Genomic DNA, 25,886 nt, shown 5'->3' on the forward strand with positions numbered 1-25,886 from the left:
GCCATGGCCTGAATTCCACCGCGGTCAGTTCTCAGCGAAGTGACCGGTGATGGCGTCGATCAGCTCCTGCTTCTTGCTGCCCCTCAGCCCGTACTGTTTACAGACCTCCTTGAGCACCGGCACGGTCAGCTTGCCCAGCGTCCCGCTCCGCAGGTACTGCCTGACCTCCTCCTTCCCCAGCGACACCTCCACGTTTGGCCTCTTCTCGGCTCCCCCGGCTGCGTCGCCTGATCACAGAGAACAGCAGTTCATTCTTCAGACAGTCACCGTGACAAATCTCCGAAGTACCGAAGACAAACAATGGCCCCACTCTTGAATATTCGGCTAATAAGAAACAGCACCGTGCAATTCCACTTCAGTTAATTATGGCTCGGGTCACTGTCTGTGTGGAGTCTGCACGTTCTCCCCGTGTCTGCGTGGGTTTCCTCCGGGGTTGCTCCGGTTTCCTCCCACAGTCAGAAAGACATGCTGGTTAGATGCATTGGCCGTGCTAAATTCTCCCCCAGCGTACCCGAACAGGCGCCGGAGTGTGGCAACTAGGGGAATTTCACAGTAACTTCATTGCGGTGTCAATGTAAGTCTTACTTGCGACACTAATAAATAAACTTTACTTTTAAATTTACTTTACACCTGTTCATTGTTTATAAGGGACAGTAAAACAATAATCATTCTGGAGGAGCGGGCATCGCTGGCATTTAGTTGCCATGAATAGGGCAGTTTTGCGTGGGACTTGCCAAGTTAATTCAGAGAACGTTCAGCTGTCAGCCTCATTGGGACTGGAATCACCAGGAGGACAGGCTGGTAAAGACAGCAAGTTTAAAGTTTATTTATTCGTCACAAGTAGGCTGACATGAACACTGCAATGAAGTTACTGTGAAAATCCCCTAGTCGCCACACTCCAGCGCCTGTTCGGGTAACACTGAGGGAGAATTTAGCACGGCCAATGCACCCTAACCAGCACGTCTTTCGGGACTGTAGGAGGAAACCGGAGTACCCGGAGGAAACCCACACAGACACGGGGAGAACGTGCAGACTCTGCACAGAGAGTGACCCAAGTCGGGAATCGAACCCGGGTCCCTGGCGCTGTGAGGCAGCGGTGCTAACCACTGTGCCGCCGTGCCACCCCCTTCCATAATAGACATGAGCTCGGTCGTTGGATTTTTCTGACAATTTGACAGGCTTTGGGGTCACTTTTACCGGGAGCTACTTTTTATTGATCAAGCTTTTAAAAAACAAACACGAGCTTAGAATTCTCAGACAGTCATGGTGGGCATTTGAACCCACATTTTCCCTCTGGATTTGAATACCGCTGCAAAAACAGAGGCGTGCTGTCGAAGCTTTTCATCTTGCACTCATCAGGACAGACACAAGAATGCCAAATTTCAAAGGGAGTAAAAATTTATACTCCACGAAAAAAAGGGTGCTGATTGGTCAGCATATCGATTTTGATTGGTTGAGGTATTGCCATGGTGGGTGCGCCAGGGAACTATTGACCCCCCTTCCCATGCTTCCATTTAATTAAAAAAGGCAGTGCCTGGACATGTTCCTTTTGCCTGTAGAGGACAGGTCCCTCCATATGAATACATGTAATTTCTAGCAGGCGTAAATGGGCCGCATTGCGAGCCCGACTGATAATCTTTAATTGCTGCTCTTTGAAATTTGATATTCTTGCATCTGCCCTGTATAATAAAACCGCTATTTGTTCCCTGGATTATCTACAGTGGTCCACCCCAGAACCCTGAGGCCGAAAGCAGTCAACAGAATTGTTTGGAAACTCTGAGGAGCAAGTTGGGTAACTGCCAGCCACCAGAACAAGGAGCTGAACCTCCACAGTCGTGTGATGTTAAATAAAGGTTGGAAGGTTGCTTTGCCAAAAAGCAATGGGCAGGATCCCCATAAAATCTTTCCTCAGGAAATAACTAACAGGGAGGAACGATAAAGTGAATTCTGGAGGGCTGTGGCATACCTCACAGGCTGGTTTCTACAGAAGTGAATGCACCTTCAATATTCTTGCCACGGAGAGGGGAATTCTTGGGCAGGGAGCACAAAGTTGAACTGAGTTCACAGGCATGAGGAATGATAAACTGCGGTGTTGAGTTAATAGTGCTTTGGTTAACTCTAAAATACAATAAAGTTTGTTTTTATTTGAAAAAGTTGAAATCTAGTGGCGTAGTTCTGTCAGGTAATTATGGTCAGTTAATTCTCTATAAATGTTCCTAACAGGGTTGTAATAAATTGCAGCGGCCACTACACTTCACTGACCGTAGTGTTTTACAATGTCCTGAGGAAAGGCGCTAAAAAAATGCAATTCTTTGTTTCTTTTGGCAACCAGCTGGTTCAGTTCTGAGAGAATTGAGCAGAGATTTCCGTGTCCATGTGGCTCACTTGTATCTCACGCGAAGCATTTACTGACACAACGTTTAATTTGCTCCCCTTGCCGCAGTACTCACTGAGCTTCCTCTTCTGTTGGCTCTTTGCACCTGGGTTATAGCCCGGGGGATAAACCAGCTCCAGGAACTCCTCTGCCAGCTGTCCGATTCCCCTGTCCATAACATCATTCTTTGGCACTGTGTGGGGAAAAGACGATTTCCCCTATTACGCTCCTCTATCAAAGTCATTTATTTGCACCTCTCCAGCTTCCTCTCCCCCCCCTACCCCCAGCATCCCCCCCTCTCCCCCATTTCCCCTCCCGCGGCTTTCCCTCTCCAGCCCACCTTCTCCACCTCTCTACCTTTCCTCCTCCCCCACAGCACCCCATCGGCTCCCCATCTCCCCCCGGTTCCCTCTCTCTCCCCCAGCTCCCCCTCTCTGCCCCCCAGCTCCCCCTCTCTGCCCCCCAGCTCCCCCTCTCTGCCCCCCAGCACAGATTCACAGAATCCTACAATGCAGAAGAGGCCCATCGGCCCACCAAATCTGCACTGATGCATGAAAGGCCCTGACCTGCCCACCTAATCCCACTTGCCAGCACTTGGCCCATAGCCTTGAATGTTATGACGTGCCAAGTGCTCATCCAGGTACTTTTTAAAGGATGTGAGGCGTCCCGCCTCCACCACCCCCCCAGGCAGCGCATTCCAGACCCTCACCACCCTCTGGGTAAAAACCTTTTTCCTCAAATCCCTCTTAAACCTCCCACCCCTCACTTTTAACTTGTGTCCCCTCGTAACTGACCCTTCAACTAAGGGGAACAGCTGCTCCCTATCCACCCTGTCCATGTCCCTCATAATCTTGAACACCTCAATCAGGGCACCCCTCAGTCTTCTCCGCTCCAGAGAAAACAACGCAAGCTTATCCAACCTTTCTTCATAACATAAATGTTCCGTCCCAGGCAGCATCCTGGTGAATCTCCTCTGCACCCCCTCCAGTGCAATCACATCCTTCCTATAAGGTGGCGACCAGAACTGCACACAGTGCTCCAGCTGTGGCCTCACCAAAGTTCTATACAACTCCATCATGACCTCTCTGCTTTGTGATCTATACCCCGATTGATAAAGGCGAGTGTGCCATATGCCTTTTTCACCACCCTATTAACCTGCCTTTCCACCTTCAGAGATCTATGGACAAACACGCCAAGGTCCCTTTGTTCTTCGGAACTTCCCAGTGTCAGACCTTTCACAGTATACTTCCACCCTCTCCCCACCCCCACTCCCCATCTCCACCCCCACCTCTCCACCCCAATTCTCCCTCCCCCCAGCTCCCCCATATCCAACCGTAGGTCACCCCCTCTCCCCCCCCCTCCCCCCACCCCCAGCTCCCCCTCTCTCCCCCCCCCCCCAGCTCCCCCTCTTCCCCCCCCAGCTCCCCCTCTTCCCCCCCCCAGCTCCCCCTCTTCCCCCCCCCAGCTCCCCCTCTCCCCCCCCAGCTCTCCCCGCCCCAGCTCCCCCTCTCCCCCCCGCCAAGCTCCCCCTCTACCCCCCCCAGCTCCCCCTCTGCTCTCCCCCCCAAGCTAACCCTCTCTTCCCCAGCACCCCCTCTCTCTTCCCCAGCACCCCCTCTCTCTTCCCCAGCACCCCCTCTCTCCTCCCCAGCACCCCCTCTCTCTCTTCCCCAGCACCCCCTCTCTCTTCCCCAGCACCCCCTCTCTCTTCCCCAGCACCCCCTCTCTCTCTTCCCCAGCACCCCCTCTCTCTTCCCCAGCACCCCCTCTCTCTTCCCCAGCACCCCCTCTCTCTTCCCCAGCACCCCCACTCTCTTCCCCAGCATCCCCTCTCTCTTCCCCAGCACCCCCTCTCTCTTCCCTAGCACCCCCTCTCTCTTCCCCAGCACCCCCTCTCTCTTCCCTAGCACCCCCTCTCTCTTCCCCAGCACCCCCTCTCTCTCGCCCCCAGCATCCCCTCTCTCTTCCCCAGCACCCCCTCTCTCTCGCCCCCACTCCCCTCAGCTGCCCTTCTCCAACACGGTAAGAAGTTTAACAACACCAGGTTAAAGTCCAACAAGTTGATTTGGTAGCAAATGCCACTCGCTTTCGGAGCGCTGCCCCTTCGTCAGCTGGAGCTCAACACCCCCAGCTCCCCCTCCCCGCCAGCTCCCCCTTTCCCTGCCAGCTCCCCCTCTCCCCCCAGCTCCCCCTCTCTCCCCCCTGTCTGCTCCTCCCCCCAGCTCTGCCCCCACCTCCCCTGAGCTCTGCACCGCCCCCCCCCCCCCCACCCCGAGCTCCCTCTTATTAACAGTGGAGGAATAATACAGCAGCTGGTCTTTTTCCTTCAGCAAGTTTATTCTACATACAGCTCAGTACAGATACAAGCTCCTCTGATTCCCCCACAGTATCTGTTCCCGCTGTGTCCATTTATACTCTTTCAGAGGTTGAGTCAATAACCATCGCCTGTCTTCAATAAGGCAATTACTGTAATTGCCACAATATGCATTTGCTGATACAGTGACTCTCCTCTCCGCATCCCCCAGCTCCCCCACCCTAACCCCCCCCACTTTGCCATATTTCTCCCCTCTTCATGCCCCCAGCAACCCCTCTCTGCCCCCCAGGGAGCATTACAACTGGATTCAACAATTACCCAATATTCATACCCGCCCCGGGGCCCTGAATCCAATGGGAAATATTCCCGATATACTGCTCTGTTACAGACTACGTGTGAAAGCTGGGCTTTTTTCGTCTTTACAATCACTATCTTATCATAATCACTATCATTCCTTATCATAATCAAGGACCCCACGCACCTCGGACATTCTCTCTTCCACCTTCTTCTGTCGGGAAAAGGTCTGAGGTCACGTACCAACCGACTCAAGAACAGCTTCTTCCCTGCTGCTGTCAGACTTTTGAACGGACCGACCTCGCATTAAGTTGATCTTTCTCTCCACCCGAGCTATGACTGTAACACTACATTCTGCACTCTCTCCTTTCCTTCTCTATGAACGGTATGCTTTGTCTGTATAGTGCGCAAGAAACAATACTTTTCACTGTATGTTAATACATGTGACAATAATAAATCAAATCAAATTAATTCCTTTTGCTGCTGGGCAGTGGGTACGAGCTGTACAGCAGGATACTCACGTGTCAAATCTTCAACTTCTTCCGGTTCCTTCAAATCGAGGGCCAGTGCCTCCAGATTACGGAAATGCCGCTGAATAACCGGATTCTCAAAGCTCTCAGGCCTAATCCAGAGGGATAGAAATGGTCACCATTTTATTTTAAGGAGAATTTGCAGAAATTTCCTGTTCATCTGCACAGGGGAAATCATAGAAATCCTACAGTGCAGGAGGAGGCCATTCAGCCCATCGAGTCTGCACCGACAACAATCCCACCCCAGGTCCTATCCCCGTAACCCAATGTATTTACCCCGCTAGTCCCTCTAATCTACACATCTGGGTCACTGAGGGGCAATTTAGCACGGCCAATCCTGCACACCTTTCAGACTGTGGGAGGAACCCGGAGGAAACCCATGCAGACACGGGGAGAACGTGCAGACTCTCCGCACAGACAGTGATCCTCTAATGGCGCAGAAAGTATCGCTGGAACCTCCGACTGACCTGTATTTAAACCGGAGCTTCTGCACCACTGATTTCATCTTCTCGATCTGATCCTCGCTGGCCACTCGCTTCTCCGTAAAGCCGATCTTCCTGACATCGTCGGCATAATGCAAAAAAATCAGGTGGAATCCTGATGGGAAAACAATACTTTTTGTTTTGTTTGTACCAGGAATCGGTGAGCATTTCACACGTCCACTCTGCCCGACTCAGGAGTTGCGTTTGATGGGATGACCTGGGATGAACATTCGCGTTTTTGCAGAAATCAGGTCAAAGCTACGACTAGTAAAGTTTTAAAGTTTAAAGTTTCAAAGTTTATTTTATTAGTGTCACAAGTAGGTTTACATTAACACTGCAATGAAGTTACTGTGAAAATCCCCTAGTCGCCACACTCCTGTTCGGGTACACTGAGGGAGAATTTAGCACGGCCAATCCACCCTAACCCGCACGTCTTTCAGACTGTGGGAGGAAACCGGAGCACCCGGAGGAAACCCACGCAGACACGGGGAGAACGTGCAAACTCCGCACAGAGAGTGACCCAAGCTGGGAATTGACCCAGGTCCCTGGGTGCGTGTGTGAGTGGGGATTGCAGCTCTGTGGGGTGTTTGGATTCTTTGCGTACTTCAATGCTTTTCAGACGTGACAGAAAACTGCGGTCCCCACATCCCTCGGAGGTGGATGTTAACGACCCTGTTTTGAAGAGCAGCAGGGGAGTTTTCCTTGGTGTCTCGGCCAGTATTCATCCCTCAATCAACATCGCTTAAAAAACTCTGCCTATCGTCAGGTTACTGTTCCCAGGGAGGAAACCACAAGTGAAGACCCACGTCTAAAATCACTGCACTGCCAATGTAATGCAGGACTACAGCGATGGTAAATGATTCATTGAATGACACTGCATAGAAGCCATTCAGCCCATCATGGCTATACTGGCTCTTTGAAAGAGCTTATCCAATGCGTCTCAAGAGCCTTCTCTTTCCCCCAGCCCTGCAATCTTTTCCCCTTTATAGATTGGATCAATTTCCTCTCAGCAGTTATTATGTAATCTTCAATTTTCATCCATCCACTGTAACATGTATCCGCTGTAACTCTGAACTATAGAAATCTGAAGTTAGTTCATCTGAGTCCAAGCCCAGGCTGTGGTGCTATCTTTCTCTTACGTTGATCTTTCTCTACACCCCGAGCTGTGACTGTAACACTACATTCTGCACTCTCTCCTTTCCTTCTCTATGAACGGTATGTTTTGTCTGTATAGCACGCAAGAAACAATACTTTTTACTGTATACTAATAAACATGACAATAATAAATCAAATCAAATATCTGGTTTCAGTTCCTCTCTGCATTGGAGCTGCACACAATCAGCCAGGCTCCACTGTGTGTATATATGTGTGTGTACGTGCGGTGTGCGCGTACGTGTGGTGCGCGCGTGTACGTGTGGTGCGCTTGCACGTGTGGTGTGCGCGCGCACGTGTGGTGTGCGCACACGTGTGGTGCGCGCGTACGTGTGGTGTGCGCACATGTGTGGTGCGCGCTTGTACGTGTGGTGTGCGCTTGTACGTGTGGTGCGCGCTTGTACGTGTGGTGCACGCTTGTACGTGTTGTGTGCGCGCGTACGTGTGGTGTGCGCGCGTACGTGTGGTGTGCGCACATACGTGTGGTGCGCACGTACATGTGGTGCGCGTGTATGTGTGGTGCGTGCGCGTACGTGTGGTCGTGCGTGTACGTGTGGTGCGTGCATGTACGTGTGGTGCGTGCATGTACGTGTGGTGCGTGCATACGTATGGTGCGCGCATACGTGGTGTGTGCGTATACGTGTGGTGCGTGTGTACGTGTGGTGTGTGCGTGTATGTGTGGTGCGCGTGTACATGTGCTGTGTGCGTGTACGTGTGGTGTGTGTGTGTACGTGTGGTGCACACGTACGTGTGGTGTGTGCGTGTACGTGTGGTGTGTGCGTGTACGTGTGGTGTGTGTATACGTGTGGTGCACGCGTACGTGTGGTGTGCGCGTATGTGGTGCGCGCTTGTACGTGTGGTGCGTGCTTGTACGTGTGGTGTGCGCACGTATGTATGGTGCGCGCGCGTACATGTGTTGTGCGCGCGTACGTGTGGTGTGCGCATGTACGTGTGGTGCGTGTGTATACGTGTGGTGTGTGCGTGTACGTGTGGTGTGTCTGTGTACATGTGGTGCGTGTGTGTATCTGAGATGTGTGCAAATGTGTGCTATGTGTGTACGTGTGGTGTGTGTACGTGTGGTGTGTGGACATGTGATGTGTGTACATGTGATGTGTGTACGTGTGGTGTCTGTACGTGTGGTGTGTGTACATGTGATGTGTGTACATGTGATGTGTGTACGTGTGGTGTGTACGTGTGGTGTGTGTACGTGTGGTGTGTGTACATGAGATGTGTGTACATGATGTGTGTACGTGTGGTGTGTGTACATGTGATGTGTGTACATGTGATGTGTGTACGTGTGATGTACGTACGTGTGGTGTGTATACGTGTGGTGTGTATACGTGTGGTGTGTATATGTGTGGTATGTGGTGTGTGTGTGCGGGTGTGTGTGTGTGAGTGGGGGTAGGATAGGCAACAGCTACGATGCCCTCCATAGACAAATAGTGTGTGAATAATTATCATCTGTGGCCAGGCAGAAAAGGTGCCGGAGATTCAGTGGTACTGGTGTGACCATAACTCAGTCAGAAAGGAGAGACAAATCAAGTGTACTCACCCAGTCAGTGAGCGATCCGAGAGAGACAGTGTCACTGACCTGGAGGGATGGTCTGCACTTTCTGATCATCCAGCGCCTCCTCCTGTGGGACCAACGCCACAAATCGGGGTGGGGTGTTCCTCCGGGGAGTGTAGCGGCAAACAGCATACACGTCCTTCTCCAGGCACTTGGTGAGCAGTGCGCTGAATAAAGTGGTGCTTCCTGTTGGGAATGTGAAACATAAACACAGCTCAGAACAATAAGCACCTGGCACCAGGGCTGGCCCAAAGGCTGCTGGAAAGGACCAGGGGGGCTGACCTCTCTGAGCTGCTTAGCAAGTGGCGACGATAAAGTCAAATTGTTACTTCATCCCCTATAACACGATAGAATTCTTCATCAAGGTGGACAGTGAGGGAGTTGATTTTGAGACGAGGGTCCTGAATCTTAATAAAGGAAACTACGATGAATATGAGGCACAAGTTGGCTTTGATAGATTGGGAAATGTTATTTAAGGGGACGATGGTGGATCGGCAACGGCAAACATTCAAAGAATGATTATTTAATCCAGTCTGGCACAAAAATAAAACTGGAAAGGTGGCCAAACCAAGGCTTACAAGGGAAATTAGAGATAGTTAAAGGTCCAAGGGAGAGGCATACAAATGATCCAGAAAAACTGTAGACCTGAGGATTGGGACAGTTTATAATTCAGCAAAGGGACTAATTAATAAGGGGAAAATGGAGTACGAGAGTAAGCTCGCGGGAAACATAAACATTGACCGTAAAAGTTTAGAAACATAGAATCCTACAGTACAGAAAGAGGCCATTCGGCCCATCGAGTCTGCACCGACCACAATCCCACCCAGGCCCTACCCCCATATCCCTACATATATACCCACTTATCCCTCTAACCGACACATCTCACGACACTAAGGGGCAATTTTTAGCATGGCCAATCAACCTAACCGGCACATCTTTGGACGGTGGGAGGAAACCGGAGCACCCGGAGGAAACCCACGCAGACACGAGGAGAATGTGCAGACTCCACACAGACAGTGACCCAAGCCGGGAATCGAATCCAGGCCCCTGGAGCTATGAAGCAGCAGTGTTAACCACTGTGCTACCGTGCCATCCAACTTCTATTCGGTGTGTGAGGTGAAAAAGATTGTTAACGACAAACTAGGTCCTTTACAGTCAGAAACAGGGGAATTTATAATGGGGAACAAAGAAATGGCTGACCAACTAAATACATACTCTGGTTCTGTCTTCACAAAGGAGGACACAAATAACGTACCAGAAAAGTTGGGGAACACAGGGTCCAGGGAGAGGGAGGAACTGAAGGAAATTAATATTAGTAGAGAAATGGTGTTGGGGAAATTGAGATTGAAGGCTGATAAATCCCCAGGGCCCGATAATCTACACCCCGGAGTACTTAAGGAAATGGTCTGAGAAATAGTGGGTATATTGGTATTCATCTTCCAAGGTTCTATAGCCTTTGGGACAGTTCCTATGGATTGGAGGGTAGCTAATGTAACCCCACTATTTAAAAAGGGAGGCAGAGAGAGAACAGGGAATTATAGACCAGTCAGCCTGACTGTAGTGGGGGAGGATTTAATAGCAGAGCACTTGGTAAACAGCGGCTGGACAGGACAGAGTCAGATGGATTTACACGAGGGGAATCATGCTTGACAAATCTACTGGAATTCTTCAAGGATGTAACTAGTAGAGTTGATGAGGGGCAGCCAGTGGATGTGGTTTATTTGAACTTTCAAATAAGGTCCCACATAAGAGATCAGTGTGTAAAATTAAAGTGCATGGGATTGGGTAGTGTATTGAGATGGATAGAAAACTGGTTGGCAGGCAGGAAACAAAGAGTAGGAAATAAACAGGTCTTTTTCCAAATGGCAGGCAGTGATTAGTGGGGTACCGCTGGGATCAGTGCTGGGGCCCCAGCTATTCACTACATATAAATTAATGATTTAGACGAAGGAACTAAATGTAATATCTCCAAATCTGCAGATGACACAAAGCTGGGTGAGCTGTGAGGAAGATGGAGAGATGCTTCAGTGTGATGTGGACAAGTTGAGTGAGTGGGCAAATGAACAGCAGATGCAGTATAATTTGGAGAAATGTGAGGTTATCCACTTTGGTAGCAAAAACGGAAGGCAGATTACTCTCTGAAAGGCCATAAATTAGGAGAAAGGAATGTGAAATGAGACCTGGGTGTCCTCATGCACCAGTCGCTGAAGTGAAGCATTCAGGTGCAGCAGGCGGTGAAAAAGGCAAATGGAATGTTGGCCTTCATAGCGAGAGGATTTGAGTACGGGGCAGGGGTGTCTGGTTGCATATATATGGGGCCTTGGTGGGACCACACCTGGAATATTGCGTGCAGCTTTTGTCTCCTTATCTGAGGAAGGACGTTCTTGCTGTAGAGTGGAGGTTTACCAGGCTGATTCCTTGGATGGCGGGACTGACTCCCAAGGTGAGATTGTGTCGGTTAGGATTATATTCACCAGAGTTCAGAAGAATGAGGGTGGGGGGGGAATCTCATAGAAACCCGTGTCTGCGTGGGTTTCCTCCGGGTGCTCCGGTTTCCTCCCATAATCCAAAAGACGTGCATTGGCCATGCTAAATTCTCCCTCGGTGTATCTAAACAGGCGCCAGAGTGTGGCAACTCAGGGATATTCACAGTAACTTCATTGCAGTGTTAATGTAATTGTGACACAAATAAATAAACTTGAAATTCTAACAAGACGAGACAATGTAAATGCAGGAAGGATGTTCCCCAATGGCGGGGGGTTGGGGCGGCGTACAGAACCAGGGATCACAATTTAAGAATACAGGCTAAATCATTTAGGACAGAGATGAGGAAAAATGTCTTCACCCAGAGGGTGGTGAATATGTGGAATTTGCTACCACAGAAAGTAATCGAGGCCAAAATATTGAATGTTTTCAAGAAGCAGTTAGATATAGCACTTGGTTGGGGCGAAGAGGATCAAAGGTTATGGGGGGGAAGATGGGAACAGAATATTGAGTTGGATGATCAGCCATGATCATAATGAATGATGGAGCAGACTCGAAGGGCTGAATGGCCTCCTCCTGCTCCTATTTTCTATGTTTCTAACCAGGGTAATAGGATTCAGAGAATAGAATAGAAACCCTACAGTCCAGAAAGAGGCCATTCGGCCCATCGAGTCTGCACCGACCACAATCCCACCCAGGCCCTACCCCCATATCCCTACATATTTACGCGCTAATCCCTCCAACCTACGCATCTCAGGACACTAAGGGAAATTTTAGCATGGCCAATCAACCTAACCCGCACATCTTTGGACTGTGGGAGGAAACCGGAGCACCCGGAGGAAACCCACGCAGACACGAGGAGAATGTGCAAACTCCACACAGACAGTGACCCAAGCCGGGAATCGAACCCAGGTCCATGGAGCTGTGAAGCAGTAGTGCTAACCACTGTGCTACCATGCTGCCCACGATTCAGCATCTGACTCCTCGATTCAAAGTGTGAGAAATCTTTGGCGTGATCTATGATCCAGAGCAGTGGAGAGAACACATTCACGCCATTCAGTATGTAACCGCATGCTGTAATGAGAGAAAGTGGACCAGGTACAATGAGCTCAAATTCATCTTCTCATCTCTTAAGATATAATAATGCTCAGGTAGCATCAAACAATCAGTGATACAGCTCCCAAGGATAGGGGTATACTCTTCAGGGTATTCTAGGGTAGAGGTATTCTATACATGGTATTCTAGGATAGAGGTATTCTATACATGGTATTCTAGGATAGTTATATTCTATACAGGGTATGTTGGGGTAGTGGTATTCTATTCAGGGTATTCTAGGGTAGAGGTATTCTATACATGGTATTCTAGGATAGAGGTATTCTATACATGGTATTCTAGGATAGTTATATTCTATACAGGGTATGTTGGGGTAGTGGTATTCTATACAGGGTATTCTAGGGTAGAGGTATTCTGTACATGGTATTCTAGGATAGAGGTATTCTATACATGGTATTCGAGGATAGTTATATTCTATACAGGGTATGTTGGGGTAGTGGTATTCTATACAGGGTATTCTAGGGTAGTGATATTCTATACAGGGTATTCTAGGGTAGTGGTATTCTATACAGGGTATTCTAGGGTAGAGGTATTCTATACATGGTATTCTAGGATAGAGGTATTCTATACATGGTATTCTAGGATAGTTATATTCTATACAGGGTATGTTGCGGTAGTGGTATTCTATACAAGGTATTCTTGGGTCGAGGCATTCTATACCGGGTACTCTGCGTAGAGATATTCTATACAGGGTAATCTAGAGTAGAAGTATTCTATACGGGGTATTTTAGGATAGAGGTATTTTATATGGTGTATTCTAGGGTAGAGGTATTCCATATGGGGTATTCTAGGGTAGAGGTATTCTATACGGGGTATTCTCGGGTAGAGGTATTCTATAAGGGATATTCTAGGGTAGAGGGATTCTATTCAGGGTATTTTAGGATAGAGGTATTCTATACATGGTATTCTAGGATAGAGGTATTCTATTCAGGGTATTTTAGGATAGAAGTATTCTATACGGAATATTCTAGGGTAGAGGTATTCTATATTGGGTATTCTAGGATAGAGGGATTCTATACGGGGTATTCTAGGAGAGAGGTATTCTATACGGGGTATTCGAGGGTAGAGGTATTCCATACGGGGTATTCTAGGGTAGAGGTATTCCATAAAGGGTATTCTAGGGTAGAGGTATTCTATACGGGGTATTTTAGGATAGAGGTATTTCATATGGGGTATTCTAGGATAGAGGGATTCTATACGGGGTATTCTAGGGTAGAGGTATTCTATACGGGGTATTCTAAGGTAGAGGGATTCTATTCAGGGTATTTTAGGATAGTGGTATCCTATTCATGGTATTCTAGGATAGAGGTATTCTATTCAGGGTATTTTAGGATAGAAGGATTCTATACGAGGTATTCTAGGGTAGAGGTATTCTATATGGGGTATTCTAGGATAGAGATATTCTAGACAGGGTATTTTAGGATAGAGGGATTCTACACAGGGTATTCTAGGATAGAGGTATTCTATTCAGGGTATTTTAGGATAGAGGGATTCTATTCAGGGTATTCTAGGGTAGAGGGATTCTAGAGGAGGGGTATTCTATCCGATAACATATTTGCATCTGCTCTGTATTACGGCTGCATTGTAAATATATAAAATGTCACTCTCTCTCTCTCCAGTAGGATTCCTTCATGCTGGAACATTAGCTCCTAACGTTTTAACACTTCTCGCTGCCACTGCAGGGTTTCCCATCATTATCTGCATGAATCTGTCTTGTGAACCATCAGCTAACTGAGGAGAAGGGGGATGAAGTTTGGACCCTGTGCTCTATAAATACCCTGGGTAGAGCCATGCCCACTTGGCCAAAGGGCAGCAGTAACAGCGGCTGAGGGTTACCTGTTATCAGCATCTCATCTGGGTAAATGAACTGTGGGGATCTGATGTGGTGGTGCTTCTTTAAGAGTGACAATGGCTTGAAACCAATGAGAACCAAGCCTGGGCCATCAAATCTCTTCAATTCCTCGGTTTCCTCTTTCTCCAGAACAATCTGCCTCTGTCCATAAACCTGGGAACCAAAAAGAACAAGAACAGGCTTAAATTATATGAAAGGTCAACATCTTTCGAGGTACTCGCCCGCTGACCCTCCCAAAGCCTGTCCACCATCTACAAGGCACAAGTCAGGAGTGATGGAGTACTCTCCACTTGCAGCTCCAGCAACACTCATGAAGCTTGACACCATCCAGGACAAAACAGCCGCTTGACTGGCACTCCTTCTACAAGCATTCACTTCCTCCACCACGGACACATTGGCAGCCGTGTGTACCATCGATAAGATGCACTGCAGGAACTGACCAAGGTTCCTTCAATAGCTCCTTCCAAACCCACAACTACTTCCAACTAGAAGGGCCAGGGCAGCAGATACCTGGGAAGACCATCACCTACAAGTTCCCCTCCAAGCCACTCACTATCCTGACTTGGAAATATATTGGCTGTTCCTTCACTGTCTCTGGGTCAAAATCCCTGAACTCCCTCCCTAACAGCACAGTGGGTGTACCTACACCACATGCACTGTAGCGTTTCAAGAAGGAAGCTCACCACCACCTTCTCAAGGGCAATTAGGGATGGGCAATCATAGAATCCCTGCAGTGCAGAAGGAGGCCATTCAGCCCATTGAGTTTGTACCGACCACAATCCCACCCAGCCCCTATCCCTGTAGCCCCATGTATCTATCCTGATAGTGCCCCTGACACTAAGGAGCAATTTATCATGGCCAATCAACTAACCTGCACATCTTTGGAGTGTGGGAGGAAACCGGAGCACCCGGAGGAAACCCACGCAGACACGGGGAGAACGTGCAGACTCCACACAGACAGTGACCCAAGTCGGGAATCGAACCCGGGTCCCTGGCGCTGTGAGGCACCAGTGCTAACCGCCGTGCCGCCCTAACGGTCCTCTTCTGGATTAGGTCACACTGTGTGATATGAGCAATCACCGTCATGAGTAACACAGCCTCTGTGTTATTTTGTTAAATAACACAGAGGCTCAAGCACGCTCTGTTCATTAGGCTGGACATATTTTGTGGAATATTCCATCAATATAGATGGTCATGTAACCACATCAAGCAGATAAACTCAATGAAGTGAAAGCAAAATACTATGGACGCTGGAAATCTGAAATAAAAACAGAGAATGCTGGAAAAGCTCAGCAGGTGCACGGAGAGAGAAGCAGAGTTAACATTTCGGGTCCGTATGCCTCTTCTTCAAAGAGCTAATCCAGTGAAGGTCTGACTGAAAAATGGAAAGTTAATCTCGGTATAAAAAGAGCAAAGGGATGGAAGACTCTTCCCACTGGATGTCTGGATTACGATGGTACAAAATATTCAGGACATTGGAAGAAGGGTGATGCGTATCCCAGAAACGGGGCGGCACGGTGACACAGTGGTTAGCACTGCTGCTTCACAGCGCCAGGGACGCGAGTTCGATTCCCGGCTTGGGTCACTGTCTGTGTGGAGTCTCTGCACGTTCTCCCCCGTGTCTGCGTGGGTTTCCTCCGGGTGCTCCGGTTTCCTTCCACAGTCCGAATGACGTGCTGGTTAGGGTGCATTGGCCGTGCTAAATTCTCCCTCAGTGTTACCCGAACAGGCGCCGGAGTGTGGCGACTAGGGGATTTTCACAGTAACTTCACTGCAGTGTTAATGTAAGCCTTACTTGTGACACTAATAAATAAACTTTTAACTTTAAACAGGTAACAAGTTAAAGACAGAGCAGAAAATAAAAATGATACCTCGTACTGATCCTTATTTTAAAATAAAAAAGCAAGTTACAGGGAGGGAATCAGTTTGTGGAAGAAAGGGATGGAGAGAGTCAAATGTAAGTAGAAAGATTCCTACATTACAGCAGTGGCTAAACTTCGAAACCAATGCTGAACAAGGAGACAGGTTGTCGAAGTTTTTTGTCTTGCACTCATCAGGACAAACCCCAGAAGGTCAAATTTCAAACAATTGTGACAATTTATACCACAGGAGAAAAGGGTGTTGATTGGTTGACAAGTCGACTCTGATTGGCCGAGGTCTTGCCATGGAGAAAGCAATGGGGAGCTATAGGCTCCTCAAGCTGCCAGATAATTCAAAACAGGTGCAAGGCTTGGGCATATTCCTTTTGTCTGCAGGAAAGTTCAGAAGTACTTCATTGGCTGTGAAGTGCTTTGGGCCATCTTGAAGTTGTGGAAGGCGCTATTTTAATTAATACAAGTTCTTTTTCTCTTTATTTACTCATCTCATTACCATTCTATCTTTGCCTTGCACCATTGTCTCTTCTGTTATTTAATCTCTGCTGCCTCCCCTTTCACTCTTTCCAGCCCTCCGTGCATACCTTCCTTCTGTACCTGTTTGAACCCTGTGGCATGTCTAACGCGGGCTAGTTGTAAAGAAAAGTCATCGACCTAAAACATTAACTCTTGTTTCTCTCTGTACAGTACGCACAAGGGATACAATAACAGGGGAGTTCTGTTACTGGATGAGTAATTCAGAGGTTTTGACTAATGATAGAATCAGAGAATCCCTACAGTGCAGAAGGAGGCCGTTCAGCCCATCAAGTCTGCACCGACCACAATCCCACCCAGGCCCTATCCCCATAACCCTATGCATTTACTCTAGCTAGTCCCCCTGATACTAAAGGGGCAATTTAGCATGGTCAATCCACCTAACCCGCACATCTTTGGACTGTGGGAGGAAACCGGAGCACCCGGAGGAAACCCATGCAGACATGGGGAGAACATGCAAACTCCAGATAGACAGTGACCCAAACCAGGAATTGAACCCGGGTCCCTGGTGCTGTGAGTCAGCAGTGCTAACCTACTGTGCCACCGTGCCGTCGATCTAGAGGCACGAGTTCAAACCACACCACAGCAACTGGGGGAGAAAAAGAGAAGATGCTGGAAAATCTCAGCAGGTTTGGCAGCATCTGTGAATAGAGAAAAGAGCCAACGTTTCGAGTCTGGATGACCCTTCGCCAGAGCTGTATAATAAAGGGGAAATTAGTCTGTGATCATGAAATTACCCGATTGTTGTAAAAACCCATCTGGTTCATTAATGCTCTTTAGAGAAGGAAATCTGCCGTCCTTATCCGGTCTGGCCTGTCTGAGGATCCAGAACCGCATGGCTGACTCTCAACTACCCTCTGATTGACTTAGAAAGCCACTCAGTTGTGTCAAAAGTCATGATGAAACTGCACTGTGGATGTGCCTTCACACCGCAGAGTGCAGCAGGTGTAGAAAACGCCCCATCATCGCCTTCTCGAGGGCAATTAGGGATGCACAATAACTCACATCTCGTTCATGAATTAAGAAAGAGCATTTTCTGTTTGTATTTCAGATTACCAGCATCCGCAGTGTTTTGCCTTTGGACAGGCAGGAGTTGACGTTTTAATTCAGCACGGTATAGGTTCACCGTCCTTTACCTGGGCCTTCTTGGTGTCGCTGGGCAGGAGCAGACTGCCCGTCTCCCCGTTAAACCAGCGGGTTTTGGTTTTGACGGGCTCGTTGCTTTCCCGGTACAGGCGGACGACACTGGGTTTCCTGGCACACCGCACGAGATTGTAAACTCCGACTGAAAGTTCCACGCCTTCTCCCAGCTTCAGGTTCAGCCTGGCCAAAACAAAACACAAAAAAAACAGGACATCAAATACAAGCGGCACCGGAACAGAGAGTTTAACAGGGGCTGAAACTCAAAGACATTCTGATGCACATTAAGCGGTTGAAGAAGGCAGCAGTTAAGGGATGGGGGGCGGTGGGGTTTAAGCCAAGGTCCTGACGATTTGGTCAGTTCGATGTAAAATATCCCACAGCACCACATGGAGGATGGCACGGTGGCACAGTGGTTAGCACTGCTGCTTCACAGCGCCAGGGACCCGGGTTCGATTCCCGGCTCGGGTCACTGTGTGGCGTTTACACATTCTCCCCGTGTCTGCGTGGGTTTCCTCCGGGTGCTCCAGTTTCCTCCCACATTCTGAAAGATGTGCTGGTTAGGGTGCATTGACCCGAACAGGCGCCGGACTGTGGCAACTCGGGGTATTTCACAGTAACTTCATTGCAGTGTTAATGTAAGCCTTACTTGTGACTAATAAATAAACTTTACTTTGGAGAGCAGGGAAGCTCTGTCCTGTCAAATTAACCTCCAAAAAACAGATCTGGTCATTATCTCACTGTTCAAGTGTGTGTGGAAAATAGTTGCTATGTTTACCAATGTTTGTGAGGAGGATTGTCAGAGGATGCAGCAGGATATAGATAGTCTGGTTAGACTTGGGCGGAGAAATGGCAGATGGAATTTAATCCAGACAAATGCGCCTCTGTTTTCTCAGAAGACTAAGGAAATTTGGCATGTCCACTATGACTCCCACCAACTTCTACAGATACACCATATAAAGCATTCTTTCTGGTTGTATCACAGCTTGGTATGGATCCTGCTCTGCCCAAGACCGCAATAAACTACAAATGGTTGTGAATGTAGCCCAATCCATCACGTAAACCAGCCTCCCATCCATTGACTCTGTCTATACTTCCCGCTGCCTCAGCAAAGCAGTCAGCATAATTAAGGACCGCACACAGCCCGGACATTCTCTCTTCCACCAAAAGATACGGTCACGTACCAACTGACTCAAGAACAGCTTCTTCCCTGCTGCCATCAGACTTTTGAATGGACCTACCTTGCATTAAGTTGATATTTCTCTCCATCCTAGCTATGACTGTAACATTCTACGCTCTCTCCTTTCCTTCTCTATGAATGGTATGCGTTGTCGGTATAGTGCGCAAGAAACAATACTTTTCACTGTATACCAATACATGTGACAATAATAAATCAAATCAAATCAAAGATGATGCATTTTGAAAGGTCCAATGCAGTAGGGAAATACACAGTAAATGGCAGGACCCTTAGAAGCATTAACATGCAGAGGGATCTGGGCGTACAGGTCCACAGTTCCCTGAAAGTGGCAACACAAGTGGATAAGGTGGTCAAGATGGCGTATGGCATGCTTGCCTTCATCGGTTGGGCCATAGGGTGCAAAATTTGGCAGGTCAAGTTGCAGCTGTATAGAGCTTTAGTTAGGGCATGTTTGGAATATTGCATACAGTTCTGGTCGCCACATTAAAAGTTTACCAGGATGTTACCTGGTTTGGAGGGTATTAGCTATGAGAAGAGATTGGACAAACTTGATTTGTTTTCATTTGAACGTCAGAGGCTGAGGGGCGACCTGATAGAAGTCTACAAGATTATGAGAGGCGTGGATAGAATGGATAGTCAGAGTCTTTTTCCCAGGGTAGAAATGCCAATTACTAGGGGACAGAGGTTTAAGGCAAAAAGGGGGAAAGTTTAAAGGAGATGTGAGAGGCAAGTTTTTTTACACAGAGGGTGGTAAGTGCCTGGGACGCGCTGCCAGAGGAGGTGGTAGAAGCAGATACAATAGCAACATTTAAGAGGCATCTGGATAGATACATGAAAAGGCTGGGAATGGAGGAATTTGCTATGTAGAGACGACAGGTCTTTAGTTTAGAAAGGCGTCCTGTGTCGACGCAGGCTTGGAGGGCTGAAGGGCCTGTTCCTGTGCTGTACTATATTCTTTGTATGGCCGATTCCTGTCAAAGTAACATGATGCACTTTATGATGTTTCAAAATAAGAGACGCAGCAGAGAAACAGGCCATTCAGCCCAACAGCTGCATGCCAGTATTTCCGCTTCCCATGAACTTTCTCCCTCCCCTCTCCCTTTAGCGTTATCAGCGTAACCAGCCAATGATTTTCTCTCTCATGCTCATCCAGCTTCTCCCTAAACGCAGCTACACCATTCATTACAACCCTGTGGTAGCCAAGTTCCACATTCCCATCACTCTCTGGGTAATGAAATTTCTCCTGCATTCCTGGCCTGGTCACTACCTGGTGTTGACGGCTTCTGGTTTCGCTCTTCCCTGCGAGTGGAAACATGCCCCGAGTGCCTAATCTATGAAGATCGTCCGTACATTTGAGCAGATTGTGTACATGAACACGGACGTTCTGTCTGCCAAGGTCCGCAGGGAGTACATTAGAAACTCTCCGAGGACCCAGGAGACGCGGTGCTACTCTGAGTGACTGCTGACCTGGTGACGGTCCTCTTCTTGTAGTCCTTGGCCCACACTTTCCGAAGCAGATCGTCCAACCTGGCTGACCCCTCGCCTTGCACAGCTGCATCCCCATCCTCCGATACACTGACAATGTCGCAGTAAAAGAGAGACATGTCAAACCCACCAGGCTTCTTCAGATGCATCAGGTCAAGGATGATACCTGTACACAGACAAGGGCAGAGACAAAGACACGCCATTCACAGCATAGCAGCAAAAGGCAAAGCTTCTGTTATTATTGCTCGCGAGATGATGGGCGGGATTTTCCAGCCACGCTCACCCCCAAGGGTCCATGTCCCGCTCGCAACGATTCCCGTGGTGGGCGGGACGGGAAAATTCCGCCCAGTCTTTTGACAAAAAATGATCGGCAATTTTCCCTGCAACGTTTCTCAGATTCTTTAAGTTGGAGCTGGACCCAGTTCTTGACGAGGGTAAAGATTGTGAAGTACAGAAAATCAGTTTTGATCTGTGATCTCCTAGACTGGTTTTGGTTGCCTGACGTGTTTGACTTTGGGCCTTTTTATTTGCCTTGATTAGCAGACTATGTCGGTGACTGGGGGGGGTGGGGGGGATAGAATGAGGAAAGAGAGGAAGAAGTGTTCAGTTCCGGTCTTCGTACCATCACGTCACAGGGCAGGCTGGCGTGGACTGCAGGTCTTACCCTTCCTTTAGTTTTGGATGCTGGCTGGCAGGACACCAACCCATGTTGGGAAACAGCCTTCTGGCCATCCCTACAGAACCACGCTTCAGGTGACAATCAGGACAGTGGAAGCAGTGAAGGGATTGTTCGATGAAGCTCCAATGCACAGTACAACACTGGTCTGGCCACTACACTGTCTAACCCTGCTTCAACACAACTGACTAGTTTGAAAGGGAGAAGAGTGGGTCTAAGGCTAGTTTTTTAAACTGAAATAAAGGCAACTATGTGGGCATGAAAGTTGTGCTAGCTAAGTGAACTGGGAGATTAGGCTAGGGGACAGATCAATAGACAAGCAGTGGCAGACATTTCAGGGGCTGTTTCAGAATATTCTGAATCAGAAAATGTCTACTATTAAAAAGATTTGGAGGGGGAGGACCCACTTCCGTGGTTAACTAAAGAAGTTAAGGAAACTGTCAAACTTAAGGAAAAAGAAGCATATAACTGCAGGCCAGATGATTGGTTAGAATGTGAAGAACAGCAGAGAATGACCAAAGGTTAATCAGGAGAAAGAAATTAGACTATGAGAGGAAGATGGCTAGAATTGTGAAAACTTATAGCATGTGTTTCTACAGGTGTTTAAACAGGAAAATAGCAAGTTAAGTGAGTCCTCTAGAGAGTGAGAATGAACCATAGAATCCCTACAGTGCAGAAGGAGACCATTCAGCCCATTGAGTCTGCACCAGCTCTCCGAAAAAACATCTTACTCAGGTCCACCCAATCGATTTATCCCTGTAACCCCATGCATTGACCATGGCTAATCCACCTAACCTACAGTATCAGGGGAATTAGCTGGGTAAATACATAAGGTTATGGGGATAGGGCCTGGGTGGGATTGTCAGTGAAGACTCAATGGGCCGAATGGTCTCCTCCTGCACTATAGGGATTCTATGATTCTACACATTTTTGGACACTAAGGGGCAATTTAGCATGGCCAATCCATCTAACCTGCACATCTTTGGACTGTGGGAGGAAACCGGAGCACCCGGAGGAAACCCACGCAGACACGAGGAGAACGTGCAAACTCCACACAGGCTGTCACCCAAGCCGGGAATCAAACTGGGTCTCTGGTGCTGTGAGGCAGCAGTGCTAACCACTGTGCCACCACGTCGCCCAATGGGTAGACAATAGTAGATAATAGGAAGATGGCCAACAAAATGAACACATATTTGGATTTTGTCTTCACTGGAGAGAATACATAAACATTCCAGAAATATCTGTAAATCTGGAGGTGGAAAGGGGAGAGGAACTTGGTGAAATTACAATCATTAGAGAAGTGGTTTGAGCAAACTGATGGAGCTAAGGCTGGCAAGTCTCCGGGTCCTGAAAGACTTCATCCTAGGGTCTTGAACAAATGAGGTGGTAGATACATTGGTGTTAATTTTGCAAAATTCTCTAGATTCTGGAAAGTTTCCATCAAATTGGAAAGTGGCAAATATAACCCCTCTATTCAAGAAGGGAGGGAGGCCAAAAACAGGAAATTATAGGCCAGTTAGCTTGACATCTGCCGTGGGAAAATTGTTAGAATTGATTGTTAAGTCCAAAGATGCGCGGGTTAGGTTGATTGGCCATGCTAAAATTGCCCTTAGTGTCCTGAGATGCGTAGGTTAGAGGGATTAGTGGGTAAATATGAAGGGATGTGGGGGTAGGGCCTGGGTGGGATTGTGGTCGGTGCAGACTCGATGGGCCGAATGGCTTCCTTTTGTGCTGTAGGGTTTCTATGATTCTATGAAGGAGGCTATAGCTGGACACTTATAAAATCCCAAGGTAATTGGGAAAAGTCAGCATGATTTTGTGAAAGGGAAATTATGTTTAACCAACTTAATGGCATTCTTTGAAGGAGTACCATATACTGTGGATAAAGGGGAACCTGTAGATGTGTTGTACTTCAATTTCCAGAAAGCAAAGCAAGAAGAACAAAGAAAAGTACAGCACAGGAACAGGCTCTTCGGCCCTCCAAGCTTGCGCCGATCATGATGCCTGTCTAAACTAAAACCGTATGCACTTACGGAGCCCATATCCTTCCATTCCCATCCTATTCATGTATTCGTCTAGTTGCCCCTTAAATGCCGCAATCGTACCCGCTCCCACCACCTCCCCGGGCAGCGCGTTCCAGACATTCATCACCTTCTGTGTAAAAAAATTTCCTCGGCACATCTCCTCGAAACTTTTCCCCCACGCACCTTAAACCTATGTCTCCTAGTACCTGACTTTCCTACCCTAGAAAAGAGCATCTGACTATCCACTCCGTCCATGCCTCTCATAAGCATTTGATAAGCCTCAAAGATTATTGTGAAAAATAAAAGCTCACGATGTAGGGGGTAACATTTGAGCCTAGATCGAAGACTGGCTGGCTGGCAGAAAACAGAGAGTATGTATAAATGGGTCTTTGTCTGACTGGCAGGGCAGGAGGTGACGAGCAGAGTCCTGTCGAAGTCTGTGCTGGGGCCTCAACCTTTTACATCAATGGCTTAGATGAGGGAAGCAAAGGCATGGGAGATACATTTGCAGACAGTACAATGAAAGATAGGAAAGTATGTTGTGAAGGGGACGTGAGTTTGCAGATGAATACAGATAGGTTGAGTGGGCAAAAATCTGGCAGATGGAGTATAATGTGGGAAAATGTGAAGTTGTTCACTTTAGCAGGAAGAATTTAAAAATCAGCATTAATTAAATGGAGAATAATTGCAGAATGCCGAGGTGCAGAGGGATCGAGGTGTTCCTGTGCTTGAATCACGAAAAGTTAGTATGCAGGTACAGCATGTAAATGAGAAGGCTAATAGAATGTTATTCCTTATTACAAAAGGAATTGAACATAAAAGTAAGGATGGTATGCTTCAGTTACACAGGGCATTGGTGAGACCGCATCTCAAATACTGTGTGCAGTTTTTGTCTTATTGAAGGTATGGTGGCACAGCGGTTAGCACTGCTACCTCACAGCGCCACGAACCCCCGGGTTCAATTCTAGCTTTGGGTCACTGTCTGTGGAGTTTGCACATTCTCCCCGTGTCTGCGTGGGTTTCCTTCGGGTGCTCCGGTTTCCTCCCACACTACAAAGACGTGTAGGTTATGTTAATTGGCTATGCTAAATTGTCCCTAATGTCAGGCGCATTAGCAGGGTAAATATGTGGGGTTACAGGAATAGGGCCTGTGTGGGATTGTGGTTGGTGCAGACTCGATGGCCTCCTTCTGCACTGTAGGGATTCCATGGGACTTTAAGGAAGTGTGTAAATGAGTTGGAGACGTTTCAGAGGGGGTTTGCTGGATCGATAGCTGGAACGAGCGGGTTATCTTCTGGGGAAAGGTTGGGCAGACTGGGCTTGTTTCCACTGGAGTTTAGAATGGTAAGGGGTGACTTGATTGAAGTAACTAAGATCCTGAACGGTCTGGACAAGGTGGGCATGGAAAGGATGTTTCTTCTTGTGGGAGAGTCCAGACCGAGCGGGCTCTGTTTTAAAATTAGTGGTCGCCCTTTTAGGACAGAGATGGTGAGAATTTTTTTCTTTCAGAGGGTTGCATGACTTTGGAACTCTCTGGCCGGAATTTACTGGCACGTCCACTCGAGGTTCGTACGATCCCGCCCGAGACTAACGGAGAATGCCGTTCTCCGAGCCTCACCCACCCCTGGAATCAGGGCAGGCGTGCCGGTAAAATTCCGGCCTCTGTCTCAGAAGGCAATGGGGGGGTCACTGAATATCTTTAAGGCAGAGGTAGAGAGATTCTTGTTAGGCGAGGGAATCAAAGATTATTGTGGGTAGATGGGAATGTGGAATTTGAAACACAAACGTACAAAGCATGATCTCATTGAACGGCACAGCAGGTGGGAGGGGCCGAATGGCCAACTTACGCTCCAATTTTGTGCAAAGCACTATTTTCAATCTTGTCAAATCCATCCATTGCCTCAGCCCTCCCCGTCTCTGCGACCTGCACCCCAGTCCGATAACCCTCTGAAATCTCTGCTCTCAGGTGACAAGCTGAGGAAGAGGGTCTGCAGTGACCCAGAGGGTCAAGGATCGGTGTGGGGGGGGCGGCAGCCATAAGCCAGAGGGCTGGTAGCAAGAGGAAAGGTGAGGGAGTGGAAGAGGCGGGGAGCTGAAGGGGCAACGACAGGGAGGGTCAGCGAGTGGAATGTGTGGCACGTGGGAGATTCGGCAAGCATGATGGGCAGAAAACCGGATCGAAGTATATTTATATCTTTAAATTGATTTCATTTCAAAAGTTATTTCATCGACTGCTATAGTAATTCAGCAACATTAAATATTTTCACTCACAGGTTATCATGTTGAGAAATGTCCTACAGACTCTAAAGACAGCTTTCACATTGGTTTTAATGGGAAAACCTGATTTGTTTAAAGTTGTTTCACATAAAGTTGCACTTCACGGCAATGCAACTGCAATCTTAAGTGAGGACTTTGTGATTCAACATCTTTGAACCAGTCGCTGACAAATGCTTGATGGTAACAGTGGTTTGCCGACCTGTCTCTCGCAGGTCATTGGCCTTTGTTCTGGTCAGTCGTGCTTTGGAGCTGTCTTTAGCATGTGGGTTGTCATTGTTGGTGAACAGCATGATGCGCTTGTGGCTCAGTTTCAGCGTGACGTCACTGAAGAGATTGGAGCAGACCCAGAGAGCATCGCTCAACAAGTCCTCGGTACTGTGGCCTATGATCTTCTTGAAGGACTTGTTCCCCTTCTCCCCCTCATACTGGTCCAACTCCAGTACTCGCTTAGCACCTGAGCCCAGACAGAGAGAGTCAGATTAGAACATCAATCTATTAAACACACCAGGGGAGGCG

The 25,886-nt window shown here is 48.1% G+C and overlaps 1 protein-coding gene across 1 annotated transcript; it reads right to left on the reverse strand.

The window, feature by feature from the left end:
- LOC144485842 (X-ray repair cross-complementing protein 5-like) lies at nt 1-25,725 on the reverse strand. The gene is made up of 9 exons (XM_078203916.1): nt 25,570-25,725; nt 20,376-20,559; nt 17,707-17,893; nt 14,147-14,315; nt 8,738-8,899; nt 5,980-6,109; nt 5,504-5,604; nt 2,451-2,567; nt 1-227 (listed from the first exon to the last, which is right to left on the reverse strand). Exons 1-9 carry the CDS (start codon nt 25,658-25,660, stop codon nt 25-27), a joined length of 1,344 nt encoding a protein of 447 aa, XP_078060042.1. The 5' UTR covers nt 25,661-25,725; the 3' UTR covers nt 1-24.
- Nucleotides 25,726-25,886: the final 161 nt, after the last annotated feature.

Source organism: Mustelus asterias, unplaced genomic scaffold, assembly GCF_964213995.1.
Source record: "Mustelus asterias unplaced genomic scaffold, sMusAst1.hap1.1 HAP1_SCAFFOLD_240, whole genome shotgun sequence".
NCBI classification, from domain to species: Eukaryota; Metazoa; Chordata; class Chondrichthyes; order Carcharhiniformes; family Triakidae; genus Mustelus; species Mustelus asterias.